The sequence below is a fragment of the Mixophyes fleayi genome, chromosome 10 (assembly GCF_038048845.1).
Source record: "Mixophyes fleayi isolate aMixFle1 chromosome 10, aMixFle1.hap1, whole genome shotgun sequence".
Lineage (NCBI taxonomy): Eukaryota > Metazoa > Chordata > Amphibia > Anura > Limnodynastidae > Mixophyes > Mixophyes fleayi.
Window position 1 is genome coordinate 32,372,801 of NC_134411.1, and position 27,206 is coordinate 32,400,006.

A 27,206-nucleotide genomic window follows, 5' to 3' on the forward strand; every position below is an offset into this window, starting at 1 on the left:
AGCGCAGGATACACTTCCTAGAATTCAGACCCTTATTAGAATCTGATAACACAAATATACCTGGATGGCAGAAAACGTTTGATACAATTGTATCAACAAAAGAGAACGGTTGCAGCTTTTCTCTTTGCGCACGCGCATTATGATTTCCGCGGCCCTCGCGCATGCGCATTAGGTTCTCCACGGCTGAGCCGGCTGCTACCGCACATGCGCATTAGGTCCCCCGAGGCTGAGCCGGCCGCCACGGCGCATGCGCGTGGCGCCAGGGCGTCACTCTGGCTGTATTTTGGAAATTTCCGGGTGTGACGTCCCTGTGACCTAGAAGCAGAAACTGAACCCGGAAGTCGGGTCAATATTGAAACTAAAAGGGCAGAGAGAAGACCTCGGTCTCGGTAAGTGATGTTGTGTGACGGGTGTCCTCTCCCCCCCACGGGTGTGTGGGACACCCCGTTACCCGCATAGGGCGGCAGGACACCGGTTAGTACTGCTGTACTCCATGGTAAACTATATTACTGCTGAAACACTATTATATTCTAACACCTACCTTATCTGCTATATAAATCACTATATTATTATATAACTATAATATTATTGTCACCACAGGTTTTATATAAGATATTCTACTAATATTTAATATTATCATTGCTATTTTATTGCTGTGTTTGTTGTTAATAATACTATGGCCACAATACTTGGCTAAATGTTTATACTGTATTATAAAGATTATGGTGCTAATCATATGTTAGTTCCAACACCATGGAAGGGATTTTATATTATTCTTATGATCCATTTTGTTGTGAGTAATTTAGGACTCGGACCTTTATTATTACTTCACATTGTGTTATCTTGGTGCTACATGTGTGTAACTACATGCAGGTACATCCCTTTACTGGCATAGGGTGAATCATGATTGTTAATGTTAGTGATTTATAGGGTAGGTTATATGGTTAGTTGCATAGTCTGTAAACTGTTCATGTTGTGAATTTGCTCATTAATAATGATATTTAATTATATACCGTCGGAGTACTACGTATCGCTTTGCAATTGGGAACAGACACAGCAATAAAACAAGACAGGGTAATAGCAGACAGAGAGGTAAGAGGACCCTGCTTGCAGTCTTACAATCTATATTAAATACTGACCTAGCCGGATTGTAATGGGAAACTGTGCTTAATTGTGTGATAGACACATCAGTGTTGGTTTGGGGGTCAGTAGGATGTTTGGCCATTTATTTAAAAATCCATCCCTGGACAGAGCATCCTATAAGAGGGTGTCCAGGCAATGACTTAAACAATAACTCCATGATTTAACCTGTAGTCTTTAAGGCGCAGCGCTATTTTCATTAGTTAACGGAGGCGAGAGAACGAAGGCTGCTGTAGATCCCTCCCCATAGGGCAGAACAGAGCTAGGCGTCTCGGAGATTGTTAAATTGGACAAGACTGCAGTCCCCATTGAGAATACCAAGGACTGCGATTTAATGCGATACTTAGCCTAACGCAGGATATATCTATAGTACTTACAAATGTCTAAACCGTATTGAAAGAGCCATTTGCGCATGGTTTAAAGCCTAATAAATGCGCCCCTTTGAATGTTAGCAGAAGTATTATATATTGGTTTATATAAAGTACAGTAATTCAATGTAGGGACTAGCAGAACATCAGTAGAAGTAAATAAGTCTAGCCACTGTATTCAGAATATATTGTAGGGGTGAAAGTTTGCTTAGGGGAAGACCAGCCATTAGGTAGTTGCAGCACTTGATGTGAGAGATTATGAGTGATTAATAAGGGATAATCCCTTTGTATTATCCAGCAGCTCAGTATCGCTACTGAATGTCATTGGCAGTAACTCTTCTAGTGCTGTATAATCTGTTGAAATATACTGTATGTTTGAATGCTGTACTCATGAGGTTGAAATACTTTTCTATTATACTGTACACCACACAGAAAGTAGATGAATCAGCCCAACAGTGAGGTGTATGTGCAAAATTATATTCAAACCAATGCAAGTATCAAGGTGTGTTGTTCCCTGGTTTGTGTCGGTCAAGGAGAGATTAGCAGCAGACGTAAAGGTTGCAAATTCTATAAGGCCATGTCCATTGCTCTTCCTCTTCTGTTTACTTGTCGGAAAAGGAACGGAGGGGTAGTGGATATAAAAATATCCTCGCCATGCAATCCCAAAACCTTTTTCTTTTCCCGATTATTCTGGTGTCTTCATTGTTAGTATATTATGTCGTGCATCACTAGTTTATGGCAAGTTTATATCTGGTACATAATACATTGTATTATTATGTTATCATGTTATACTCTTAGTGGTTTGTTTGTTTTTTGTGTTTTAGGGGTCCTGGTAATTGTGATTTACATAATCTTTTACCATGAATTGGCATCTTACAGCCATCAGCAGAGACTGACTGTCATATAGCGACAGGCTACAAAGTTTACAACTGCATCTGGTTTGTGCTCAAATTTCAATTCTGTTGTTTTTTTTTTATTGTGGTAGAGACTAAAATATACAAATTTTTTTTGGGGGGGGGGGCGACAATGGGACAATTAAGGAAAGTAAAGCTGAAAAAAGGTGTAACTTTGCACCTGGGCAAAACCATGTGGCATTGGAGGGGGAGGTTAATTTAAAATGTGTGGACAGATTTATAGTTGGAGTAGAGCATGTCCTAGATCAACTTTAAATTTCAGTGCATAAATAAAGCTATCAAGTATTTGTGTGCTAGATGAAAAAACAGTCAGTATTTAACTTATGTGCAAAGTAATAAACTAATAAGCACCCCTTGCACTGTAACATGGTTTTGTCCAGGAGAAAACATACCCATTTATTAGCCTCTCTTTCCTTAATGAATCAGGCCCAATGTTTTTAAATACAACAATATTTCAGGGGATCACTCTGTTCTAACATATTATAGAGCTGGACAGAGCCAGACTGTCCTGACACCCTACTAAAATTATACTGCTATAACCTGGATATAATACTTTTGTATAATTTACTGGCGTTCCCCTCTTCTGTTCTCCGTTGTTGATGTCCAGTGCATATTGCATGACAAACAATACTCAATGAGGTTGACTAATTAAACTATAGCATCCTGTCAGACCTTTGTTTTCAATGTCTAGACAGATATACACAAATGGCTGTGTGATTACTGTAGTTTTGTGCACATTTTTACCTAAATACAGTATTGTTATCCCTCTATAGGTTAACGTATACTGATATTCCATCTAAACTTTCATCTGTCTAGTGGAAGACAGACAGTAATAAGTGCAAAGTTTGCATGTAAATACGATGGCACGCTCACCTACTGTACTATATGGACGTCTGTTCTCTGAAGCTTAATCTGTTTGTTTTGAGCAAGAAATATGTAGCGGATTATAATCAAAGGAAGTGTTTGGCCTCTACTTATAAATGGTTGTAACAAAGCCAAAAATAACTTTAGTTCTCTGTTTGGATTAAGTGTTAGCTGCCATGTTGGAGCAGTAGCCAAAGAAAAAATCACAAACTAATGTCCAAATCCTAATCTTTATCATGCAGTATCATCTGAGTAATAGACCCCTAACTTGTTGTTGTTATAGGGTTTGAGAACCTTATCGTACTCCCCTTCAGCTCGTCATCCTCTACTCTATTTATTAGACAATCAGATGACCGCAGCAGAGGAGGACCGGGGCAGTGTCATGATTGTTGCAGGAAGCCACAGACTGCTAGTTGTATAGTGGAAGTAGTAACTTCCTCCCTTCCCCATAGCAGAATATAGTGATGTGTGGTTACACTGATGATGGAAGACTGTGGTGTCAAATGCACCTCTGTGTGAAATTAAATTTGTACATCCAACTTGATGTATGTTACTAACCAGCATTTACAAAGTACCAAATTGTCACATTGTGCTCATGGGTTTTGAAGAGGTGCACAGATATGACACACGGAGACGGATAGAACACTTTGTAGAGGGCCCTGTTTGTGATGCGGACATGGAAGTGATTATATTTTACAGTTTGTTTTTTTATTTTAATATCTTTTATTCTTCATTGTAATTTAATCCAAATTAATGAATCTGTCATTAGCACCTGACATGTTTCGGAAATTCCGTAGTCTGACCAAATAAATGATAGATCTGGCAGAGCTAGGGGTACACAATGTAACCATACCAGTTTACTCTCTGGTATGTAATAGAGTTTTTATAGCAAATGTAAATAGATGATCTATATATAGATGACATTACCCACTGGTGTTAAACATCTTATTTTTACTAGTAGTAAAAACACATAAACGGATATATTGATGGAAGCTATTGGTCTTAATGACCCCATACCTTCCTGCGACTGTAGTCAAAATAGCTGCATTTACTGACAAGCGAGTCAATTTAGTGTATTCCATGTATACCAGCCACTCACTCAAACAAGGAATTAATGTAATTTAATTGGGCCATATTCCTGTCACTTCACCTTGGTTATTTACGTAGAGATGCAATGTTATCAGTCGGCCCTCTTTTATTTCTCAGTAATGACTCCCAAAGATCATTAAAGCTTGGCTAAAATTCCTTCATCTAGTAAGGACCATATTTGGGTCACTCCAAGCTCAGTGTATAATCCTTATGGGAAACATAAATGATAAAAACCCACGGGCGCTAGACGGGTCCAACTAGGAAGCCAAACCTGAATTTTAAAGACTTTATCACAAATATCTTCAGATATTGAGGTGCAGCCTGAGGAAGGGGGCACTGAAGACTCTCAACTGTAATTTCAAAGAGAGAAGTAACCTCTGGCTCTGCTCTAAATCTGATGGATATCTCCGTCAATAAATAATTAAAAACATGTTTAATATATCACCATTGTTCATAAAATAGCAACAATATGTAGGAATAGATAATCAAAAAATGTATTTAGAAATGTCATAATATCATATCATGTCCTCCTGTAGGATCACCCAATATAAGTTGCTAGGGACAGGGGATAGAAACAGTTAATCAATAGATTTCTGGCTGGCCAATGGTATAAGCTGCTTTGAAGTCCAATAAGGGACCAAGCAGGTTCCACCACTTTGGTGCTTAATAGGCCAGATTACAGTTCAAGACTGATATGATCTGTGTATAATATCACAATATCCACTGATTATAGAGCTGTTCCTGGACTTTCACTTTTATTATCATAAAGTTCTAATCAGACTGATGTGGCTGCAACACATTGGTATAATGTATCTCTCCACTATAATCTAATCATGTTTCATATGTATAGCCGCAAAATTCATACCATGTTCAGTGGTAGTAATGCCATATCTCTGAAACGTACAATATATTTTTACTACCCATTGCTAGAACTGTTCTTGAACAAAAGGGGCAATTAATTGGTTGTAAAACAGATTAGAATAAACCATTGGCTTCAAGTATTCCACAGGAGCATCCCCCCAATGGACAAAATGACATCAATGGTATGTTTATTTTACTGAATAAATTTGCTATGATGGTTAACTGCTGTAAATACTTTAACAATGAGCACTTTCTATCTTACTTTACTAATTGTGTTCCCCTCCCCATTTTTTCTGTTCACCCCTCTTTATTTGCAAACATAAATCTAAAGCTATGAGTTAAAAAATAACAGATTAGCATGTTTGCAATATGCTTTTCTATGTTTGTAATATGCTTTTCTAAAAAATTCAATAAAAACCTTTTGAGTTAAAAAATAAATAAATAACAGATTAGCATACTAGCACACCTCTTTCAGTTCTGTCAATGCAGAGAAGAATTTGAACAAGAAAATAGGTTTAAAAAGTAATTTAATAATTTTAGAAATTGACAGTTTTCGGGGGGTAAGTCTGCTACTGAGAATTGTCCAACGTTTAGCTATCCCCCAGGTGGAAATTTACATGAAAAAGGACACGAGTATAGTTTTTCTGTTCCTGTGTTTTTATTGCTGTTTTATATTTCTGTATGTTAACTTGTTGCTACATATTTATTAAGTATTTTGACTTTTTGTCATATTAAATCACATTTAATAACATTCTGTCTTTGTGTTCTTAGAGAACTCGTGTCAGACTTGAATTTTGCAAAGCTACATTTGTGCAGGGCATTGTTTGGTTTACAGTATATCTAGTTACATTAGGTCGTGATTGTATTTTGGGATCAGTCAGGGAGTAATTAAAGACTTCATAAGAGTATCAGCTCTTGAACCAAATCTCAGTGGTGGCAGTACTTTGTGTTTAATAGTGAGCATAAAATATGTTTTGGATGGGATTTTAGTTATTATTAGACATGGGTGGGGTGTTTTCATTAACCATTTTTTTTATTATTATTATTATTTTTTATTTATAAGGCGCCACTAGGTGTCCGTAGCGCCGTACAGGGACAAACGAAATTACAATACAAGGAGAGACAGCACAGTACAGTAAACAATAAGCACAGTAACTCAGTGAGCTCAAAGCACAGCAAGGGAGGGGAGAGGGGAAGGTCTTCGTACGACGGAGCCCAAGAGGGAGGGCACGGATAATAGGGAGACCCCCGGGGGGGAGAGGAGGGAGGGGACAGGGGGAAGAGGGTCCTCGAGGAGGACGACCAGGTAGCTGGAGAGCAGAGTTAACAGTGGTGAGACAGGAGGAGGGGTGACCCTGCTCAAAGGAGCGTACAATCTAAGGGGTAAGGTAGACAGACAGAGAGACACGGGGGAGAGAGGGAGGAATGGAGGATAGGGGAAGGGGAATGAAGGGGAAGAGGCAGAAGAAAAGGAAGGTAATTAGGTGGGAGACTGGAAGGCTTTACGAAAAAGGTGGGTTTTTAAAGCCCGTTTGAAACTGGACAGATTGGGGGAAGTTCTGATGGAGGGAGGGAGCTTGTTCCAGTGGAGGGGGGCAGCGCGGGCGAAGTCTTGGATATGCGCATGGGAGGAGGTGATCAGGGGAGAAGAGAGGCGACTGTCATTGGCGACGGACATTTTACCCCTATTGTTGTACAAGTGGATCTTGTCTTGATAAAAGGGTGATGTTTTTAACTACAGAGTAGTACCCATATCTGATACAAAGTCCTCTTTGTATCAGATCATAAATCGCTCGTTCGGGTAGAAGAAAATGTGCAGCTATATCTGTTGTTGAACTACAAGTACCAGCATTCTCTACCAGCCAGGAAGGCAAGGCTCTCTAAACTGCTTTGTACATTGACCACATTTTTATAATGTGTAGGAATTTAACACTTCACAGACAATAAATAAGTATTTCAAGATGTGCACGTCTTGGGTCTTGTGATATTTGCATTGAGACAGAACTTGAGTATGTGTCTTGTCAAGAGCTGGTAACTGATTAACATGGAAGGTTGTGTTCTAGGGCATAAAATGTGTAGAATGAACCTTTCATTCCTCTTCCGGTGGCTTAGTGCTTGCTCATGTCACTTGAATGCTGGGAATTTATTTCCCAGAGTCCTGATGGAAAAGTGGTTCTGGAATTTCCCAGTGACTGCAGACATGTTGAACACGTTATTTATGTACCGAGTGTTCCACTGCCCGAGTCTTGTGTAAGTACAGAGATCCCCTTCAGGGAAATATCCTTATGCTGTAAGACTATCTATGTACTCTATGGCAGGTAATCCTTAATGGGAACTTATACTACAAAGTGTATGGTGCTACATTTTCAAAACTGCATGTGGAGATGTAGATGGGTCATGTTTTACAATTAAGATTATGATTTGTTGGAATATAAAATATTTGGGTATTTTGTTTTGTTTTGCTTTAAGTGTCTCGCAAATATAAAAATAATTTTCTAAATATTTACATTTTTTTTTATTTTTTTTTACTAAATAATTCAAAATCATTACAAAATATTTATCGTATTCAAAACACAGTAATACCTATTTGGGGGGAGTAGAAGCCAAGATTACAAGCCTATAAATACTATCTAATATAATCCAGACATCGTGTTAGGTGGCTGAGAAGTAACTTTAATGTTACAATGTATCTGTAGTTTATTGTGTGTATCTGTAAGTTGGTGTGTTTAGTTGTACGCCTTCCTGTATTAAAGTCTCGTTAGTTGCTGACGGTTTTTTTGTTGTTTTTTTTCACGTCGGCCACAGTTTAATTTTTATTTTGGGTCCCTAAGACATTTCCTTTTTATTATGTCGTACTCTCTTCTATATTGAATGTAATTTGTCAACATTACTGTGTGTATGGAACGGACAAGAAGGATTAGAGAGTACAGAGGTTCTGGAATGTTAAAGCTTTCAGGGGAAGTGCGATGAGAGCGATTCATTGTATCAACACAGCTTATTGTTCATCAAATGGCCACAATATAACTAGTGTTATTTAGATATATGCATATTTATGACATGGTGCTTCTTGTATTATATGGAGAAAAATAAATATAGATATAGATAGATATCTGTTATAACTCTTGTAGTATCATCTCTGTTCTGTATCCCTATTGCATGAGCTGAATTAATGATACACAAGCTGTTAGAAGGGGTTGGTTGCAACATTTTAGTTTAGGTCTCTTACCCCTGCCACACTCCCATGTCCTGTATCTTCCTAAATATTTTACTTCTGTTCTGAAACTCAGCTGTGTGCGTCTCTTCAATGGAAAAATACAGCAATTCTTTGTAAAAGCAGAAATAGGACTCTGTCGTCAAATCTCAGTCTGTTTAAATGGTTTTAAGTTTGTGAAGTCTATGGATTTCTGGTCAGACGTTACAGTTATAGTGAGGCTAACAAAAGACAGTTCGTGAAACTAGTGTATTTAGTTAATAAGCAGACGTGGCATTTTTAACGTGTAGGCATTTGTGAGTACTGGCTGTGCAGAAACTCAGGGGCAGGGGTACAATGTCGCCGACATTGGCCACAGGAAAGGCACGAGGAGGACATGGATGGAAACTGCTGCCAGCACCTTTTTCTGCACATCCGCCTGTTGTAAAGATTCCATAAATCTCTCTCATTGTGTTCACATTGTAGCACTTAGTCTTGTTGATGAGTGGAGATGGTCCATGTAATGTGTATAAAGTAATGTCTGGTGTTTCCTGTAGTGTGCTTTGATCTTAGGCTGGGTACACATTATACAGATTTTCTCCCTATGCCATATCCTTAATGATATTACTGACGACTGAAAGTCCCGATCAGCAGCCGATTCCTGTGTACACACTAAACACTTCTTACACATTTACCTTCAGACCTGTGCTCTTCATCTGTTATAACCATCGGCTGAAGAGACTCTGCACACTCTATAGAGATCTATGGACACTATTGGTCCTGAGTGCTTACACACTGCAGAATTGGAACGACATTGTTCCATCTTTAAACAAGATTTTACAGTCCATTTATAACATTAAAATAAACGATACGATGTGCTTTGGGACGATAATGATTCATCTATGGAGCGTACACACGAATATGATATCAAACGGTCATTTATCATCTGATTGGCCCGAAAATCGTCTGAAAACACAGTAGTGTGTACCCAGCCTTAATGTAAGGAGGAGGGGTAGGGGGGGCCATTGTAATTTTAGTATAGAAAATAGGGATCATAATGTCGGGTGGGGTCTAGTGATTTTTATGTTTGTATTTGTGGGCATAGTGCAGTGTGTATTGGTCTGATGATACAGTGAGTACATAGTGTTAGACGTGTGAGGGTTTAGTAATGCCAGTAAGGATCAATGTACGGAGTGGACACATCCATTAGTGTAATGAGTGCGGGTTTAGCATAGATGCTGGAGGACATAGTGTAATGTATAAACCAGTTACGCTATTACCATGTCCCATAAAACACTCGGTGAGTCACATGTACAAATAGGACATTACTTAGTAACATTTTGCAATGTGTACTACGGTGCTGTAAGCCAGAGAAACCAATCAGAATATAGCTAACATTTTTCTTGCATGGCTTTGAAAATGAAAGCTAAAGTATGATTGGTTGTAAGAAGTAAGTGATCTTTTCCACTGCTTGCAAGGAGGTGACGAGTGTGTTGAGCTGTTTGATGACTCTGATCTGCGCTCAGTGGTTCACATTTGTTTTCAAATTCTGCTCAATGTTTCTTTGCTAAATCTCTTATGTAACCGTTCGTCTATGAAACCATTGTCCTCTGTATAACGGTGTGATCTTCTCAGCTCTTACCTCTACTTCTGAGGTCAAGCTGCAGTGTATATTTGTAGACCGGAAGGTTCTTGATATTTTGTTTGCAGTCAGCAGAGTCCCACTTGCTACATTCCAGAAGGTTACATGTGTCAACATTGGTGCATATATTGCAAGTTTCTTTTTTTTTATTAAAGCAGACCTGTCGCCAGTTTATATGATATGGGGGTTGTTTTTGTTTGCTTGTTTTTACTACTAGTGCACTAATGGTAAGAACGACAAGAAAGGGATTCAATGCACTTTCATATGATTCACTTTATTATTATATTTTACTCTTTAAAGGGCTTTTCAGTCTTGGGCTGATGTAAAAGATAATCCCACCCATAGATCATTAGGACAGTTTGTGGTTCCCCTGACTGAGTGCATGGAGACAGAGTCCAGTATCCACCGGCGCAGGCTCTTGTAGAGACTCTCTGGACTTTCACGCACAGATTCACAAATCCATAAAACTTAAGAACCTTAAAACATTCTTGGCACTGTTTTTATATGAGTGACGGACTCTGCAGTGAGAGCTCTGTGCTGGTCACGTTGATAGAGTTCTGATACATTGTAATATTTGCTCCCTAACAGTGCAGGTTTTCAGGATCACATGTGACATAATTAGGACCACCTGTGGATCTGTTACAATGTGTCAGTCAGTAATGAATACACCTGTGCTCCTGCAAGGAGATATGGAAAACATGCACTGTTGGGGAGCTTTGAGGACTGGGTTTGGGAAACCCTGATGTAGTATATAAAGTGACTGCTCTGGGTATATGCAGCAGCCCTAGGCTGTAATATTACTTACTTCAGAGCCCGTGCTTCTAGTTCCTGAATGAGGATCCGAGATAAAGGTAGGACCCTGGCTATGTGGGGTTAAAGGGCTCATTCTGTACAAAAAGACACATTTTAATTTGTTTATTTCATACGTTGACTCTTTCTGGTTGTCCGGATAATTACCGGAGGTAATAATTGGTCATAGCTTTGTTTTGCCTTTTTTTCCGCTTATTCAGTCTCCTTATGTTGGTCTGTGGTGCTCTGCGTGTGAGCAGATCTAACGAGACCTTGGTCACAGTGCAGATTGCTCTTCCACCCCTCACACGCTATTGGCCGGGCTTCCTGCACTGCTGAGTCTGCAACCTCAGTGACTCCTATTGTCGTCATAGAACGAAATCAAAACCAGGACATTTTAGACCTGCGAACCTGACTTCAGCCATTGTAAATTATTCTGATATATTATAGACCATTATTTGGTAACCAATCTGGTTTCATGAAGGGCTGGTGATGTCTAACCAGTATAATCAGCCTTTATTAGCAGGTAAGTTTAAAGTGCATCTTGGTTGTGCAACTGTTACTATGTATTTTTAGTTTTCTAAAGCATTCGATACTGTCACACATAAATGATAGTGTATGTTATGTATTGGGTGTAGAGAAAATGATGTATATGGGTAGAGAACTGGTGGAAGGACAGAAGACAGCCTGGCAGGTCAAGCTGGGACTTGTAGTTACGCAGTCGGCAATCATTACAGGAGGTCAGCCATTCTGACTAATCCACACTCCTAATGTTATCACTCCCATCAGATGGTGCGGAGACGTCTCGTGGTCACGTTACTATGAGTCTCGTCAACTCGTGGAGCTTTGAGGCGCAGGGTTCAGACGACGCTTGCTGTGCCGCCATGGCGAGTGCCTGCTGCATGAACACCAAGGATGATGTCACCAGCCCGACCGTGGAGACCCCCGACGCGAACCCTTCCAGCCTGTTCATGGAGGAGACGCAAGGCTACGACGTGGATTTTGACCCCGTGTTGGAGAGCAAGTACGAGTGTCCTATCTGTCTGATGGCGCTAAGGGAGCCCCTGCAGACTCCATGCGGGCACCGGTTCTGTAAGGCCTGCATCGTAAAATCTATCAGGTGGGTCACACTCGTGGGCCTGTATTCTGTACAAGCAGATCCTACCCCGTCCCCTCCAGATTGTCCCCCTCTTCTCTGCAGCTGACACCACACAGAAATTGTAACACCTCTTATAATCATATTATTAAAGCTCATATGTTCGTGTAACCCTGGAGGGAAAAGGTGAAAAACAACTTCCCCACCCTTTCTGTGCATGTCTGCATTTATTTCGTCTACCTTGTATGTCATAATCATCATCACCATTTATCTATATAGCGCCACTAATTCCACAGCGCTGTACAGAGAACTCACTCACATCAGTCCCTGCCCAATTGGAGCTTACAGTCTAAATTCCCTAACACACACACACAGACAGACTAGGGTCAATTTGTTAGCAGCCAATTAACCTACTAGTATGTTTTTGGAGTGTGGGCGGAAACCAGAGCACCCGGAGGAAACCCACGCAAACACGGGGAGAACATACAAACTCCACACAGATAAGGCCATGGTCGGGAATTGAACTCATGACCCCAGTGCTGTGAGGCAGAAGTGCTAACAACTAAGCCACCTGTTTCATGTATGTCCCTGTTTTCTTTACTACTACAGAGCACAGTGACGCCTAACACATCAATGACTATAATCATAATAATAAAACTGCAGTGTGTTCCTCTGTTGGCTTATCTATGGCCCATTTATTTCTATAGCCTATTTATTTTAAATTGAAATGAATGAATGGGGCTATAGAAGTCAGTGGGAAATCTACAGAATAACACTTTTGGGTATATAAATAATGCCTTTCCATAGACATAAATGGGTTGAAAACTCTGTCAAACGTACAAATATAATTGAACTTTACCGTTTATTTGCTAACATAGAAGCACATAGTTTGTATTATGGTTATTGTATTGTGTGTGTGGTTTTTTTTGGCTTGCTCTTTTAATGTAATTTGCTCTTCTTATGCCCGAATGTTTTGTTTTCCAGGGACGCGGGCCCTAAATGTCCCGTGGATAATGATCCGCTTCTGGAAAACCAGCTGTTCCCAGATAACTTTGCTAAACGGGAAATCCTTTCATTGACTGTGAAGTGCCCCAGCCAGGGCTGCTATGCTAAGATGGAGCTGAGGAACCTGGAGGTCAGCAGATATTCAGCGTTATTGTAACAATGCCTCAACACTATAGAAAATCCTGTCTAGTATCTGTGCTAGGTCTCACTATAAAGAGCTGACATCTCTTATTTAAATTTCCTTTCAACCATTTCCTGTGTTATGGAACGCTATAATTTAACTGTGTATGCATGTTATTGCTGTGTATATTGAGTACGGTGGAATTATCTTTTCTGTATAGATAATCTATTGCACAAATTTCTGTTTACTCATCTGTTCTTGGAATAAATGTCCTTTTTTTTTTTTCCATATGTATCTATAGACATTCCTGAAGTCTCCTGCTCAGCAGCTTCATTGTATAGAAGTAACCTACACCCTCCACATTAGGAGCTTAATATTAAGATCTCCGTTTCCTCTGCGGATCTTAATACATGTCTATTACTTTAATAAACTCACCCCTTATCAGTTAGATGAAGATGCAGGTTATTTTTCATGCATTGAGCAGGATTTCAGCCAGTTGAAGTAACTGAGTTCTGCTTATCGCAGTGCACATGACCTTTTCATTTAACGTTATTCGATTAGCGCACGGAAAACACGTGTGTGCGTTTTTTGTGCGTTGCTGGAGAGCAGAGCAGGAATTACGCAACGGTATCCTTAAATTGTGCCCACTTCCATCTCGCTTCACTTGGTGCGTGAATTTTGTTGCAGATAGAGATATATAACACTACTGTATATTTAATTTCGTTTACACACTCAACTTTTTTTTTTTTTTTTGTTTTTTTTTCTAGTATTTTTGGTTTGTGCGGCAATTTTTAGCTGAGAAAATGGTGACTGTCTAGGTTATGACTGGGTGGTTTTGTGCATCAGCCTTTCTGTCGGTTAGTACGAAGAGTAGGCGTTTAGTTTTATTGTGTCCTGTCGGTCTCTGCAGCATCACCAGGCAGCCTGTCCGTTTGCCTGCGTGGAATGCACACAGTGCCAACATCCGTTCCTGCGGAGCCAGCTGCGAGAACATATGGAGGTGGACTGTCCGAGGCGGAAGGTGTCCTGCGAGAACTGCGTCATGACCATGCCGTTTGAGGAGAAGTCGGTGAGTCCGGTTACTCTATAGCAGTTACGGTTACTGGAGGTGATTTGCTTCCGTCTTAGTCTCAGCTGGTCAGAATTGCAGCCACGTGGGCACAGACTGCTGGATCCTGATCAGAACTGAGATATTAATGTAAGATTGGCTTATAAAGAAGATGGACAATGTCCAGTTATTCAGTATATGGCCTCATCTGCCGTCTGCATTAGTTGTGTCCCGTGGAACCCAGCACTGGGCAGTGACCTTTATCTAATTTGGAAACATGTGGGGCCAAGTTGGACATAGATTCCTGTTGAGTTTGAGAATTGTCGTTTAGCTTTCAGACCGTATTGGTTATAGCAAATAAATATTCTTATTAAAGTGAGTACAATATAAATAGTGCACAATATAAATAATGATGTCAAAATAGTGACGGCTACTATATTTTTTGGACCATAAGACGCACCACAATTCTAGGGTAACACTGGTAACAGTGACGGTCATTAAACAAACACACACCGGCACACATTAGACATGCGAACAATGGCATATAAGACGCATGCACTAGTACACTTTATCATATATACTTCACACAACGTCCGGCATGCATGTTGTACGCGCACAATCTATTTTTACACAAATGTTTTGTTATTTTAACTTGTGGGTGATAGCGGTGTCTGTAATTCATTTATTTATTGCAAACGAGTGGTGGGTTTTTGTTTTTTCCGAACGTGTAGTCTGCCGTGCCCTGGAGCCAACAGTGCATTGGTGGTATGTTCTGCAGTGAGGTTAAATGTTAAAATTGATTACATGTAACTTTCAGCCATTCTCTTTTACCTCCTCCTCCTCATACAGACACACGAGCAGACGTGCCCTTTGGCCTACGTGACTTGTGAATACTGTCAGACCAGCGATCTTGTCCGAAACCAGGTATCAACCTCCCCTTTAACAGCGATTTCTTTCTGTACCATACAGGTTAAAATAAAATATTAATCCATCATTAGTTTAGTATGATTTGCTGTAGTGGTGACCAAGTAGGACCCTAAATGTGTTCACCTTCAGATAACTTTAGTAAAGTTGTAGGAGGAACCGTATCAACCAGTATATTAAATCTACTTTCACTAGCTTCAAGTAGTGTATTTTTTTTTTTATTTTTTTTTTTTTAGCAGGCAGAGTTCATTTTTATTTTCCCTTAGGAATCTCTTTAGTCCAGTGGTTCACAAGTGCACTTTAGTTTGCTAGATTTAACCTTTTAATTATGAAGGGTCAATAGGCAACCTTCTTAATATCTATTGTCAGTTAAGTTAACTTTTGACTCTTCCTCTTTGTTGATCAAAAATGGTGGTTCTCCCAGATAGCATTTTGCAATAGGATGGGTAGTGATCGTTTCTGCTTTTGTAAAGTCTGGCGAGTTCACAAAAGTCACTCGTAGCAATCCAGTAAGTGTGCCTTTATAAAGACTATAAGCCTTGGCGTACACTGTTGGACTTGAGAACCCATTAATGAAACTCGAATAATCAGTTTGTGGTTAATTTTCAGATGGCGGATCACTATGATATGGATTGCAACAAGGCCCCGATTCCCTGCATATATAGTCAATTCGGATGTACAGAAAAGGTGACGTTTTATTTGTTTAATACGTCATAGCAATTTGTTACTATATGGCGAATCAGAGAGAACTACTGTAGGATGGAAAACTAATACTATAATGTCAAGAAAAAAAAAATTACACCCAAGGCTTGTTCTTAACTACAAATATAAAACAGACAATTGATTACATATGTATTCAACTTCTTTTGTTAATATATGTAAGTATACCCTGATGAAATCGGGGACCTTCAGAGATCACATAATAATTGGAGTCCAGCTACTGTTTCACCCCAGTTGGTTAGCGCATTACCAAATAAGTGCTTCATCATGAAGACTGAAGAATATTCAAAGTGAATCCAAGAAATTGTTATTTAAAGGTGGCAGACAGGGGAAAGAACTAAAATAATTGAAAGACTTGTGATATCCAGCAGAATACTGTCAAGTCCAAGGTGAAAAACAGAGACAATATGGCACCAACTGTGACTTGTCGTTCAGGTGCTCCATTTTGGAGACCACCAAGAGACACTTTACACTACATTATTCCACGGTAGAGATTGCGGACCGTGTCCACGGGGCAACAGTATCCTGGACACTGTACAAGTCTGCTCTTTGTGGGAGGGTGACAAAGAGAGAACCATTGAAAAAAAACACACAGTGAAACGCATGAGCGGGAAAACTCTATTGTTTAAGCAGACCAAGATTGAACTTTTTGGCCTCGCTGCTGGGCGCAGTGTTTGGCACCTAAACTGCACATAATTTTAAAAAACGTTGCAGAACGGCGGCATTGACCATAATGCTGTTGGGATGTTTCTCTGCTTCAAGTGTTGGAAAACTTGTCAAAATAGAGGGCAGCGTTTTACTGCCTGAAGCTACAAAATCTGCCTCTTAAAGTATTAGTGAGTGTTTAAGTCTGATGTGTTTCATTCAGTGTTATAAAAGATGTCCACCTTGTTTCTTTTTCCTAAAAACTTCCCTCCCTATATTTAGTATAATCTTCAGGCATCAAAGGTCATTTACAGAAGGGCGAAACGCGTGGAAGCGTAGATTTTTACTATTCTCTCAAAGGCTTTTAGCGCATCTATTGTGGTATTGGAGATTCTTATGGTGGAAAGAATGAAAAGGTCACTTCAAAGTCCATCCTGCCTGCAGTTTTTTATTTCAGTAGTCGAAATGCGCTTCTGTAGCCTGAAAAGGCATTGTGTTGAAAGTAAGGACAACTATCTCCAGCACCTCCCATGTCCCCCTTTTGTTGGGGGAAACATAAATACTTGTTTTTGCAGGTGGGCGCATTTGTACGCCTATCCCACACTCTGCAAGTAACGCCCCGATCCGTCCATCTCCTCCCATCAAACACCCGCAGAAGGTGCTGTTTTGACCCATAAGTGCTTCCAAAAATAAGTCTACAAATACAGACACGTGTCCAAATAACGGCATTTTTTCACTGCGCTCTTACACTTCTGTAAATGACCCTTTTACAGAGTCAGCCGCGTTTGATTGGCTGCGGTAGGTGTTCAGTCAGAGTCGTCGTCCCTACAAAATAGTCTTGCTCCCTCTGCAAATTCTGTAGATGCGCCTCTGTGCCAAGGTGAGGATCCTCACGTAACTATTGCTTTTGTGACCGGCCGATTTAATTCTAGGGTCATCTAGTTTTCTTTTTGAGGATGTTGCCGTTCCACATATAATTTTATATAAGCAAATGGTCATATAGTCTCATTGTGGTGTTTTTATGTTGAGACCATTTTCTAAGCATATATAAAGCACTTTACAGTTTCTTTGGATGTAAAGTTTATAAACCGACTGACATTGTTTTCCTCCCCAGATGCAGAGGAACGATCTTGCACGGCACCTACAGGAGTTTACGCAGGTTCACATGCGGATGATGGCGCAGACCCTACGAAGCGTTAGCAGTTCCTTTACACCCATCTCCCACATGGCCCACATGTCTCTGGACCCCAGCCAGTTCGAGCCTGGGCCTCCATCTGTAATCCCCGTGCCGCCTTCCCTTGGGACTTCCCAACATGACTCTAGCCAGGAAACTCGGCGGATAAGGGAGACCGTCGAACAGCTGGAGGCCCGCCTGGTGAAACAAGACCACCAGATTCGGGAGCTAATGGCCAAAATGGAAACTCAGACCTCCTACGTTACGGAACTGAAACACACAATCCGTACACTGGAGGACAAGCTCGTAGAGGTGGAGGCCCAACAACATAATGGGGTCTTTGTATGGAAGATCAACAATTTCAGTGTCTTCTTGAAGAACCAGGAGGAGGAGAGGCCGGTGGTCATCCACAGTCCGGGATTTTACACAGGAAAACCAGGATATAAGCTTTGCCTGAGGCTACACCTTCAACTTCCCAACGCACCTCGTTGTTCCAACTACATCTCCCTCTTCGTGCACACCATGCAGGGCGAGTTTGACAACTTGCTTCACTGGCCTTTCCAGGGAACGATCCGTCTCTCTATCCTGGACCAGTCGGAAGGGTCCAACGTTCAGGACCAGGAGGAAGTTATGGACACCAAACCAGACTTGCTGGCCTTTCAGAGGCCTACTTTGCCCCGAAACCCTAAAGGCTTTGGTTATGTTACGTTCATGCCCCTCCACGCCCTGAAGCAGCGGATGTACGTTAAAAATGACACTCTGCTCGTGCGCTGTCTTGTAACCACTCAAGGGGATTTCAACAGCCCGCGCCGCGAGGGCGTCCAGCCGCGCAACGCCGATGGCGCCATCTTATAGGTATTCCCGAGGACTGGTGCGCAGCTTTCTCCCTACAAGACTTTATCCGTTCAGGATACATGTCATATAGTCTCCCACAAAGCTAAGGACTTTGTTTAGAAACACCCGAAGCATCAAGATATTTCCAAACTGGGACAAATATATATTCTTTCAGTGAGACTTTTTTTTTTTTTTTTTTTTTTCGGTTTCGTGGATGGGATCGGACCATGGACTACGTCATACTTTTCCTAAATAATAGCACTGAAATTGATAAATTGGCAGCCTTTTAAAATGTGCCCATTATTAACGTACAGTGGAGGCAGACATATTGTTTGCGGAACCAATATTCCTGCCTGTCAGTTCTCGCCCTCTGAGGCGTATTATCCTCTCTGTGATGTTACTAGTTCCTAGTTAATTGACAGGCTGAATATTGTTTCAGCTCTGCAATATCCTGGATGCTTAGGTAATGGGTACGTGTTATATACTTCTATTGGATTAATCTTCAGACGTTATATATTTTTTTTTATTATTTTTTTTTTGTGCTATTTCCCCCCCAAAGATTTTTGTTTTTGCTTTTGTTTTTTTTCCTTAGTTCGCATTCTCCCCGTTGTGCACTACATACGAACAAACCGCAAAGCTTGGCATGCTTATATAATAATTCATCTAACTCTAGAGCAACCAATCAGATATTAAAGTGCCACTAAACCTATAATATAAATTGCTTTATAGAAATAAGTACTGGTAACGTTCACAAATCTCTAGTACAAGTTCCAGTAATCAGAGCGTAGGATGTCTGACGTTTATATTGGATTTACAGTTATTTCGATCTCAGCTGCTCTAATTGTCAGTCCTTCGTCAACAGGATTTATATTAATGGAAGTTGGTCACTGCGGATTAGAGCTCATACACTGTGGTATTAAATACAACTATAGATCTCTTTAGGTCTCTTCCTCTTATAAAGACAAATATTCCAAATTCTTATTGCTTTAGTCCAGCAGTTACCAGGAAGCCGAGGTGACTGTAATGTGAATGTTCCTGTTATGTATTTGCGAAGGTGGCAGGAATCTACCAATCGCTTGAGGCGTAAGAACTTTGCTATTCTGCCCATATATTACTCTGTACAGTGTAATTAAATCAAAATATATATTTTACTGGCTGCTGACTTTTGTTGTTGTCTTGTCGACTCCAAGTATTGCTTCGTATAGCTCAGAGGAGGAAAAATATTTGCCGTTTGTGTTTTGGTTTTTAATATATTTTCTTTACAAAGCGAAATAGTTGCAGAACTAATGTGCTTATCCCCTCGGAGAGCTTAGGTTCAGGAGCGCACGTAAAACATCAATACAAAAAGCCGGTTTGTATCCGTAAGGCAGAAAGATGATTGGATCGGGTGAAACGATTTGTAGACATCTCGCTGGCTGTACATCCTGGAGATATCTCTCCTTGTGGCTGAAGCTACCATATGTCTGCTTCCCACAAGTCTTTAATTTGGTAGTAGACAGAACACTTTATTTTTACAGAGGGTAGTTTGTGTTATTAGATCTTTAAAAGAGATGTCTACTTATATTAAATATATAATGGCATACTGTGCAGCTGTCTTGTGTAGGCGGATAATTTGCAAATAAAGTTTTGGAACCAAAATACAGTATCGGCAGAAAGGGCGTGGCTAAAATGAGCCTGCGCCCCCTATTGGGCTTCACTTGCACGTAAACGCCTACAGTGTCGGATGTATGCGTGCAAAAATACCGGCAGAAGTTGTACAGATTTAAATAAGCCCCACAGTCTCCTTTTGTTATGAGAAAACTCCTATTTATGAATGTGTCACTAATAGGTGACTGATGGACATCCGACGTCTTTATAGACCTAATATATATCAGTCATTAAAATACTGTAGGAAATGGCTTTAGGGGAAACAGCTGTTTGCCAAAAAGATAAAATATAATCAAACTGCTTTTGATCCTTGTTTTTGTATATTTATCACGTCAGACCGGTTTCCACCTTTTTAATGTGACCTTGCAGCCAATAGAATACAAGTAAAAAAAAAAATAGACAATTTTTAGTGAAAATAAATGTACAATACAAAGCCATTTTTTCCTATGCCAAAGGGCTCGGGGGGTCAACAGTGCTAACTTGTGGGCCTTCATAAAGCCAGTCTGTGCAGTTTTTGCAAATGTAAGTAATTGTGTCATTGCTATGTGATCAGTGGTGGAAGTGGGGGGTATACGGTGGTGTCATACAGCCACCTCTCCTACTGCCTTCATTGTAACATGTATCACATTCCAGTCACTTACATTATATCTATATATAAATATATACACACACACACACAGTGGTGGAAGTGGGGCGTGTACGGGGTATGTCATACCGCCACCTCTCCTACCTTCATTGTAACACTATAGCATTACATTCCCATACCACCACTTCTACATTACCATTTCAACAACTGTACGTGATTGTGTCACAGTGTAACTGTACAACAGGCTTTAGTGTCTTCCAATTCTGAGTGAGAATCTCTCATAAATCTCAGCTGTGCTTTATAAACTATTTACTTCCTAAAAGTCTCTGATTAACCTCACTTAGATTCTGATTATTACTACCGTGCGGTGACGGTCAATATGCATCGTTGCAAATAGATTAAATAATGAAACGCCGCTGTAACTGACCAATGTAGGTTCTGCTCTGGGATTCCAGCGAAGCCTAACGCTGCCAGTGAACGGAGGAAGCGCTGTGCGCAGGCATCTGCTACCTGTCTTTATGTTCTGTCTGTGGTGTCGTTGTATATACGTAGCAGGTAGTAATTAGTGGTATTTGTTTCTACCTACTGTTCCCTGCCATCCTTATCCAAACGAACCACATTGTCTGATAAGAAAGTAAAGTGCTTCAACCTACAGTCGGGAGGTGCAGATAGGTTTGGGGTTGAATTATTTTTCTTTAACACAGAGATGCAGAGATGGTCTAATCCGGAAAGACAAGAAGAATAATACTGGGGCTTTAAATGGACCGCTGTTAGCAGGCACTGTGACAGAATGAACATAATGCCCTTAGTCCATTACAAAAAGCATATGGGGAAAGCTTTAAAATCAGGGTTAGGGAAAGTCTTTCAAATACTGTGAGCATGCAAGTCCACAACTAGTCTGCAGGGGGCAGCAGATCCTCATACATAGCTAAAATGAGTTGTATATTCATAAATAATCTGCTTATAGTTTTTATTTCAGTATTTATGTTGCATCAAAGGTTCTGCAGCACTGTGTATTCGGTGGGTCACTGTGATGAAGCCAGTCTGTGATACACAGAAAAAAAGCTAAGAAAACACTGATAAATAATAGCGCTCCTAAGATTTGCTGCCCAGTACGTATAAAGAGTGTCCACTCTCTCCTAATATAATCTACACAAAAAAAAGAATGAATACGTACATACATCTAGCACACTCTTGTAGACGACACTTGACCAGATCTGGGAATTTCAGACAAATCTTGAAATCTTTCCATTTTACACTAGAACTCAAAATGAAACACATAATAGTGTAATATGTCACACACATTTCTATAATTGTTCCCAAAGTTATAGAAAGGAACTTCTATTAACACCGTGCAGTTCTTAGCAGGAAAACACCGAAAAAGATCTTGTGTTCTTCAAAGACAACTTGTCCCCCACAGGACTTATACTTACAATGTTTCCAATATGAATGAGCCTTCAATATAGACAGATCTTCTCTCTTCTTTTCTTCATTTCAAAAAACACAGCTCCCTTCACCTTGAATACAAAATAGGAAAGGGAAATCTGGTGCATTATCTATTAATCGTACACATTGTGTAAAATACTGACAGATAAAAACATAAACAAATAAAAATCCTAACCCTAATCTATTAAAAAATGTACTCGTACCAGACTCCTCCGAATCAAAGGCAATGAACATATGTCCAATTTAGATTCTCCGGGAATCGGGTCGGGTCCCAGGCCCCAACGCGTTTCGACTCTAGGCCGCGAGACTTTTTCAAGGCTAATAGAATTTAAAATCGTGCTGGCGTCTCGTACACCTGACGTTACGAGGTTTGAAGGCTGCGGGCGCCGTGTTAGGGTACATCACTGATGCATAACGCGTGACCCTACAAAGCGTTATCTAGTATTTGTGTCCTGGATCCCCCAATGTTTGTACTGCATTGTATCAGTTCTCGCTGTGACTGAGGGGTCCACTACCGCAGACAGGCCTGGCCGTTCGTCAGCCAGGACAGTCTGGCAGAGAATGAGTGAAACTCCTTTACTCTGATTTGCTGCAAGACTGGCGGCCACATTTTGTAACCTCCAGAGAGATTTTGGAAAGGAGTTAATGATTTGTTTGAGGACTGCTAAGGAAAAATATGTAGTTAATTTGCTCTTTAAAGAAAAAAAAAAAATCATGTGCGATTGATGTTATTTTTGACCCTTCAAATCTCAGAGTGTGGTGTTTGCACCAAATATGGTTATCCACCATGGGGAGGGAAAGAGAGGGTTTCACTTATTTTGGAAGGACTAAACTGGCCCTGACTTAAACACCCATATACTTTAAGCAGACCCACATTATTGGAAAAATCTACATTATTTCCCTTGTGAGCTTGCAAAGAGCCATGCTCTGGAGTGGTAGAAATGCCTCTTGAATACATAGATAGCTGATTAAATAAACTTTGAGACTTGAGAGAGATTGTTAGTTACTCCATGTCATGCTGGCTACACACGCTGCGACACTGCAGGAGGTGTTGCGCAGTTGCTCGATATAGCAGCATTTGTATCCCCAAAATGACCGCAACCAAATAACAGTGCTCGGTATATTATTGGATATGTTGGTAAATCAGACAGGACCTTTATCATCTCCAAACCACACTACGGACTCCAATGGACACCGGCAGTGATCCAATTGCAGCACTGAATGATCTGGTCCCTCTTGCAGCCCTCGCCCAAAAATCAAGAGATTGCGGCTTCTGATTTGTCCTCCTGGCCACACCTCTGCACGCTGCCCAGTTTAAATTTGCAAAAACTAAATCGATTTGCCAGCTCTGTATTAGAGAAATGGCAGATTCCTTAGAAAAATGGCTGCATTAGCCATCGGGGGACATGGAGCATATTAATAAAATGTTTTTCCATTAGGTGGTAGTGCAGGTTATAAATTGGTAGCTATGTATTTGGGATAGACTTTCACAGCAATATGGCAGCATCCACTGGGCAAGTTCTGGCTCACTTGCCATAAATTGAGATGCTATTTTATTTATGCACAGGATCTCTGCTCTTTTTTCGTCGCACAGGATTGTTAGAGTTACTGAGTATAATATCTCTTGTCTTATCTCTAGAGCCTGGAAACCGGATGTTTTTTCACGATACCACAAGTCGTCTGCAGCATCAGATAGCAGGCATCTCACCCAACCAGCTAACCATGATGTGTAAATCGCTTCACTGAGATCCGCCCCACCAGAAATGCTGTGTGCTTTTTTTTTTTTCTTTTTTTCTTTTTTAACATTAAAAAAAAAAACTTTACCAAAACTTAATTTTAAGTTTTAGGTCACCCCTTTACCATAAAATACAAAGTTAGTCTGACTTCTGGTGTCATGATCCCGTAATCATCATCATCATAATTTATTTATATAGCGCCACTTATTCCGCAGCGCTGTACAGTGAACTCATTCACATCTGTGCCTGCACCGTAGGAGCTTACAGTCTAAATTAATCCAGCTGGTCCTTCTCCCGATAGACTCTTCTGCATGTGTTGGTTTATAGCACATACAACAAATAGTTGTCTATTTATGACCCATCGTATTTTTCTCACATTAGTTACGGTTTCTTATTGCACTGATAGGAAATGTGTTACCTTTGTTCAGCCGGGACAGTAGCTCCAACAAATAGTTTAAAGTTCCCCTGGCCAGGCAGAATTTGCGATGGGGAGATGTCTGCTGGGGTGAGGTCGGACGTTCCCTCTCCTGCGTTGCTTTCCCCATATACTACAACTGCTAGACACCTATGGGGACTGGATTTGCGATCAATGTTCCTTTTATCTCTTCTGGATTTTCAGTGCCCTTTCTACATTACATGTGAATGAGCCTTCAATATCCATTTACACAGAGATCCAAGGACAAAACATATAAAAATCTGCCCAGTAGTCCCTTCAATTGACAAATTAAACAGATTTTTTTTTCTTCCCCCCCCAATAGAATGTACTGTATACCCGGCAGGGGACCTTTCACTGCTGAGTATACGGTACATTCTATTAGGAAAGGCCTCTTATTGGGCCTTAAATAATATATTCTGTAAGATAATGACACACTGGCACTGAAAAAGTTTTATGCTGTTGGTTAAAGCCAGCAGGGGGAGCTATTGCTCTCCGTGTGTTTTTGCAAAAGTGATTTTGATAAGAAAGCATTAGGAAATAAATACAAATGATTACTATTCTCTTTAAGTTCATACATACTGTGCCATGGCTCAGTGGGTACACAACCTGGTTATTCTGGTAGCCATTGCTTTCCTGATTTGGAAAAGTAATGGCAATTTTATACTATACCTGTCTGTTCCCTGTGATCCACTATGTGATTGGTTTCTGACAAGCATTTTGGGCAATGGTGTTAGATGGATCATCATCATCATTTATTTATATAGCGCTACTAATTCCGCAGCGCTGTACAGAGAACTCATTCACATCAGTCCCTGCCCCATTGGAGCTTACAGTTTAAATTCCCTAACGAGCACACACAGACAGATTAGGGTCAATTTGATAGCAGCCAATTAACCTACCAGTATGTTTTTGGAGTGTGGGAGGAAACTGGAGCACCCGGAGGAAATCCATGCAAACACGGGGAGAACATACAAACTCCACACAGATAAGGCCATGGTTGGGAATCAAACTCATGACCCTAGTGCTGTGAAGCAGAAGTGCTAACCACTGAGCCACCATGCTGCCCCTAATGGATAGCGTATGTGGCTTCTGTAATGGCCTTGTCTCGGCAATGAGGCTTTTATAATGACATAGTATTGGTTGTATGGCCTCTATAATGGTGCACTGTTGGCGGGACGACTCGTGTGACCTCCTATACCGGTGCGGTGTTGGAGGGTTCACTTTCTTTGCCTATTATAGATTTATGCTGCATGATTGAACTCTTATTCATTTTACATCCCAATACAAAATAACAGATCACTATTTTGATAAAATAACGAATCACGGGTGATGTGCATCTATGTGAGGACAGATCGTAAGGTTCAGCGTTCTAGATTTTACAAGCTGCAATTGCTGCTTTCTCCAGCTTATTAAAATCTCTTTAGTGTTTTTTTGCATCTGTAATCTCTTGCTGTGCAGATTACAGAAATCCTGAGTCTCACATCCTGTGCACCCGGCAGATCTCTCTCAATGACTGCAGGTTACAACCAAACTGCTTAATTCTGGGATCGACAGGTACCGCTCGTTAATCCTGGAACATTTATAGACGTTGCTGCTTGTAGAGATGGAGAGAGAAAGAAGCAACGTCTACTGTTTGTTAAAGGGTATTATAGATAAACATAAACTTTCAAACTGTTTTTCAGACTTCTTGATTAAAACAAACGATGGTACCTCCACGTCTCAATGTTCTATCGATTGGGTGATAAATACTAGTTGCCAGGAGGATGTTGGAGCCCAGACTAGTTTATTTTTAAATGCACTTGATATGTGTCAGGTGAAATATCAAGCTCACAAGTGGATGGGGTACAACCACTGAATTATACTCTTATTGCTGCAGAGAAATTAATAGCAGTAACCTGCGAATCATCTAATTGTATTGGTTAAAATTAGCTTTTAATTGTAACGCCTAACAATGTCTTTCTGCTTACAGTACGTCTTATTTTAGGCGAGGTTCTAGCCATCCGATAGCTGGCAGGGTATGCTGGGACTTGTAGTTTCACAACATCCCGGAGAGCCACAGGTTGGCCTGGCGCATTGTCTACAAGCAATGGTGGCTTGAGCCATTATTCATGAGCCATTCATTCATTATTACTATTTAGTTATGGCTCCCTGTCTCCCTCTGTGTCTGTGTGTCTATTAGGGAATTTAGACTGTAAGCTCCAATGGTGCAGGGACTGATGTGAATGAGTTCTCTGTACAGCGCAGCGGAATTAGTGGCGCTATATAAATGAATGATGATGATGATTTAGTTCAAGCCATAACAAAGGTTTGTGTTTTACGCCTCCGTAAAGTTACTTGTGTTACTAGTAATTTAATATGCTGTATATTCATGAATATTGGATCAGTAATATACCACCAAAACCCAAACTGGGTGTCTACTGAGACTCCTAATTAGAGTTCATTCACAAGTAATCAGTTTTTTTAAGTTAAATCAAAGACGTCACTCCAGGTTTTTTCCCCTGCAGTCTAACATTATCGCGTAATTTGGCATGCATATAGGTCGAAACATAATATATATATATATATATATATATATATATATATATATATATTTAGATCTAAGTTGGCCCTTGCTGATTTAAGCTCCAAGTTTTATAAGCATTTACTCATATAAACACCTCATATAATGAATTATTCCAAAGAAGAACCTTATATTGTTTGTGAGTCTGTCTAAACTTATTTAGGCTGCTTTTTTTTGAGCACCTGCTTTTCAGATGTTCGTCATTAACGATCAGACCGAATGACAGGGATAGATTTACTAAACCTTTTTAAAAGAAAAAGTGGAGGTGTTGCCCAAAGCAGCCAATCAGATTCTTGCTATCATGTTCTAAAATGTACTAGATAAATGACAGCTTGAATCTGATTGGTTGCTATGGGCAACACCTCCACTAT

General features: G+C 40.3%; 1 protein-coding gene across 4 annotated transcripts; it reads left to right on the forward strand.

Moving 5' to 3' along the window:
• The first annotated feature begins 292 nt into the window (after nucleotides 1-292).
• TRAF6 (TNF receptor associated factor 6) lies at nucleotides 293-19,575 on the forward strand. 4 transcript variants are annotated; one of them, XM_075188325.1, is made up of 7 exons: nucleotides 293-389; nucleotides 11,647-11,977; nucleotides 12,938-13,088; nucleotides 13,990-14,148; nucleotides 14,977-15,051; nucleotides 15,661-15,738; nucleotides 17,531-19,575. In XM_075188325.1, the coding sequence occupies exons 2-7, from the start codon at nucleotides 11,679-11,681 to the stop codon at nucleotides 18,443-18,445; spliced, it is 1,677 nt and encodes a 558-aa protein (XP_075044426.1). In that variant the 5' UTR covers nucleotides 293-389; nucleotides 11,647-11,678; the 3' UTR covers nucleotides 18,446-19,575. The 4 variants fall into 4 exon arrangements, with proteins under 4 accessions (XP_075044426.1, XP_075044425.1, XP_075044428.1 ...); XM_075188324.1 differs by having other exon boundaries at nucleotides 297-393; XM_075188327.1 differs by lacking the exon at nucleotides 293-389 and adding an exon at nucleotides 475-496.
• The last annotated feature ends 7,631 nt before the right edge of the window (nucleotides 19,576-27,206 follow it).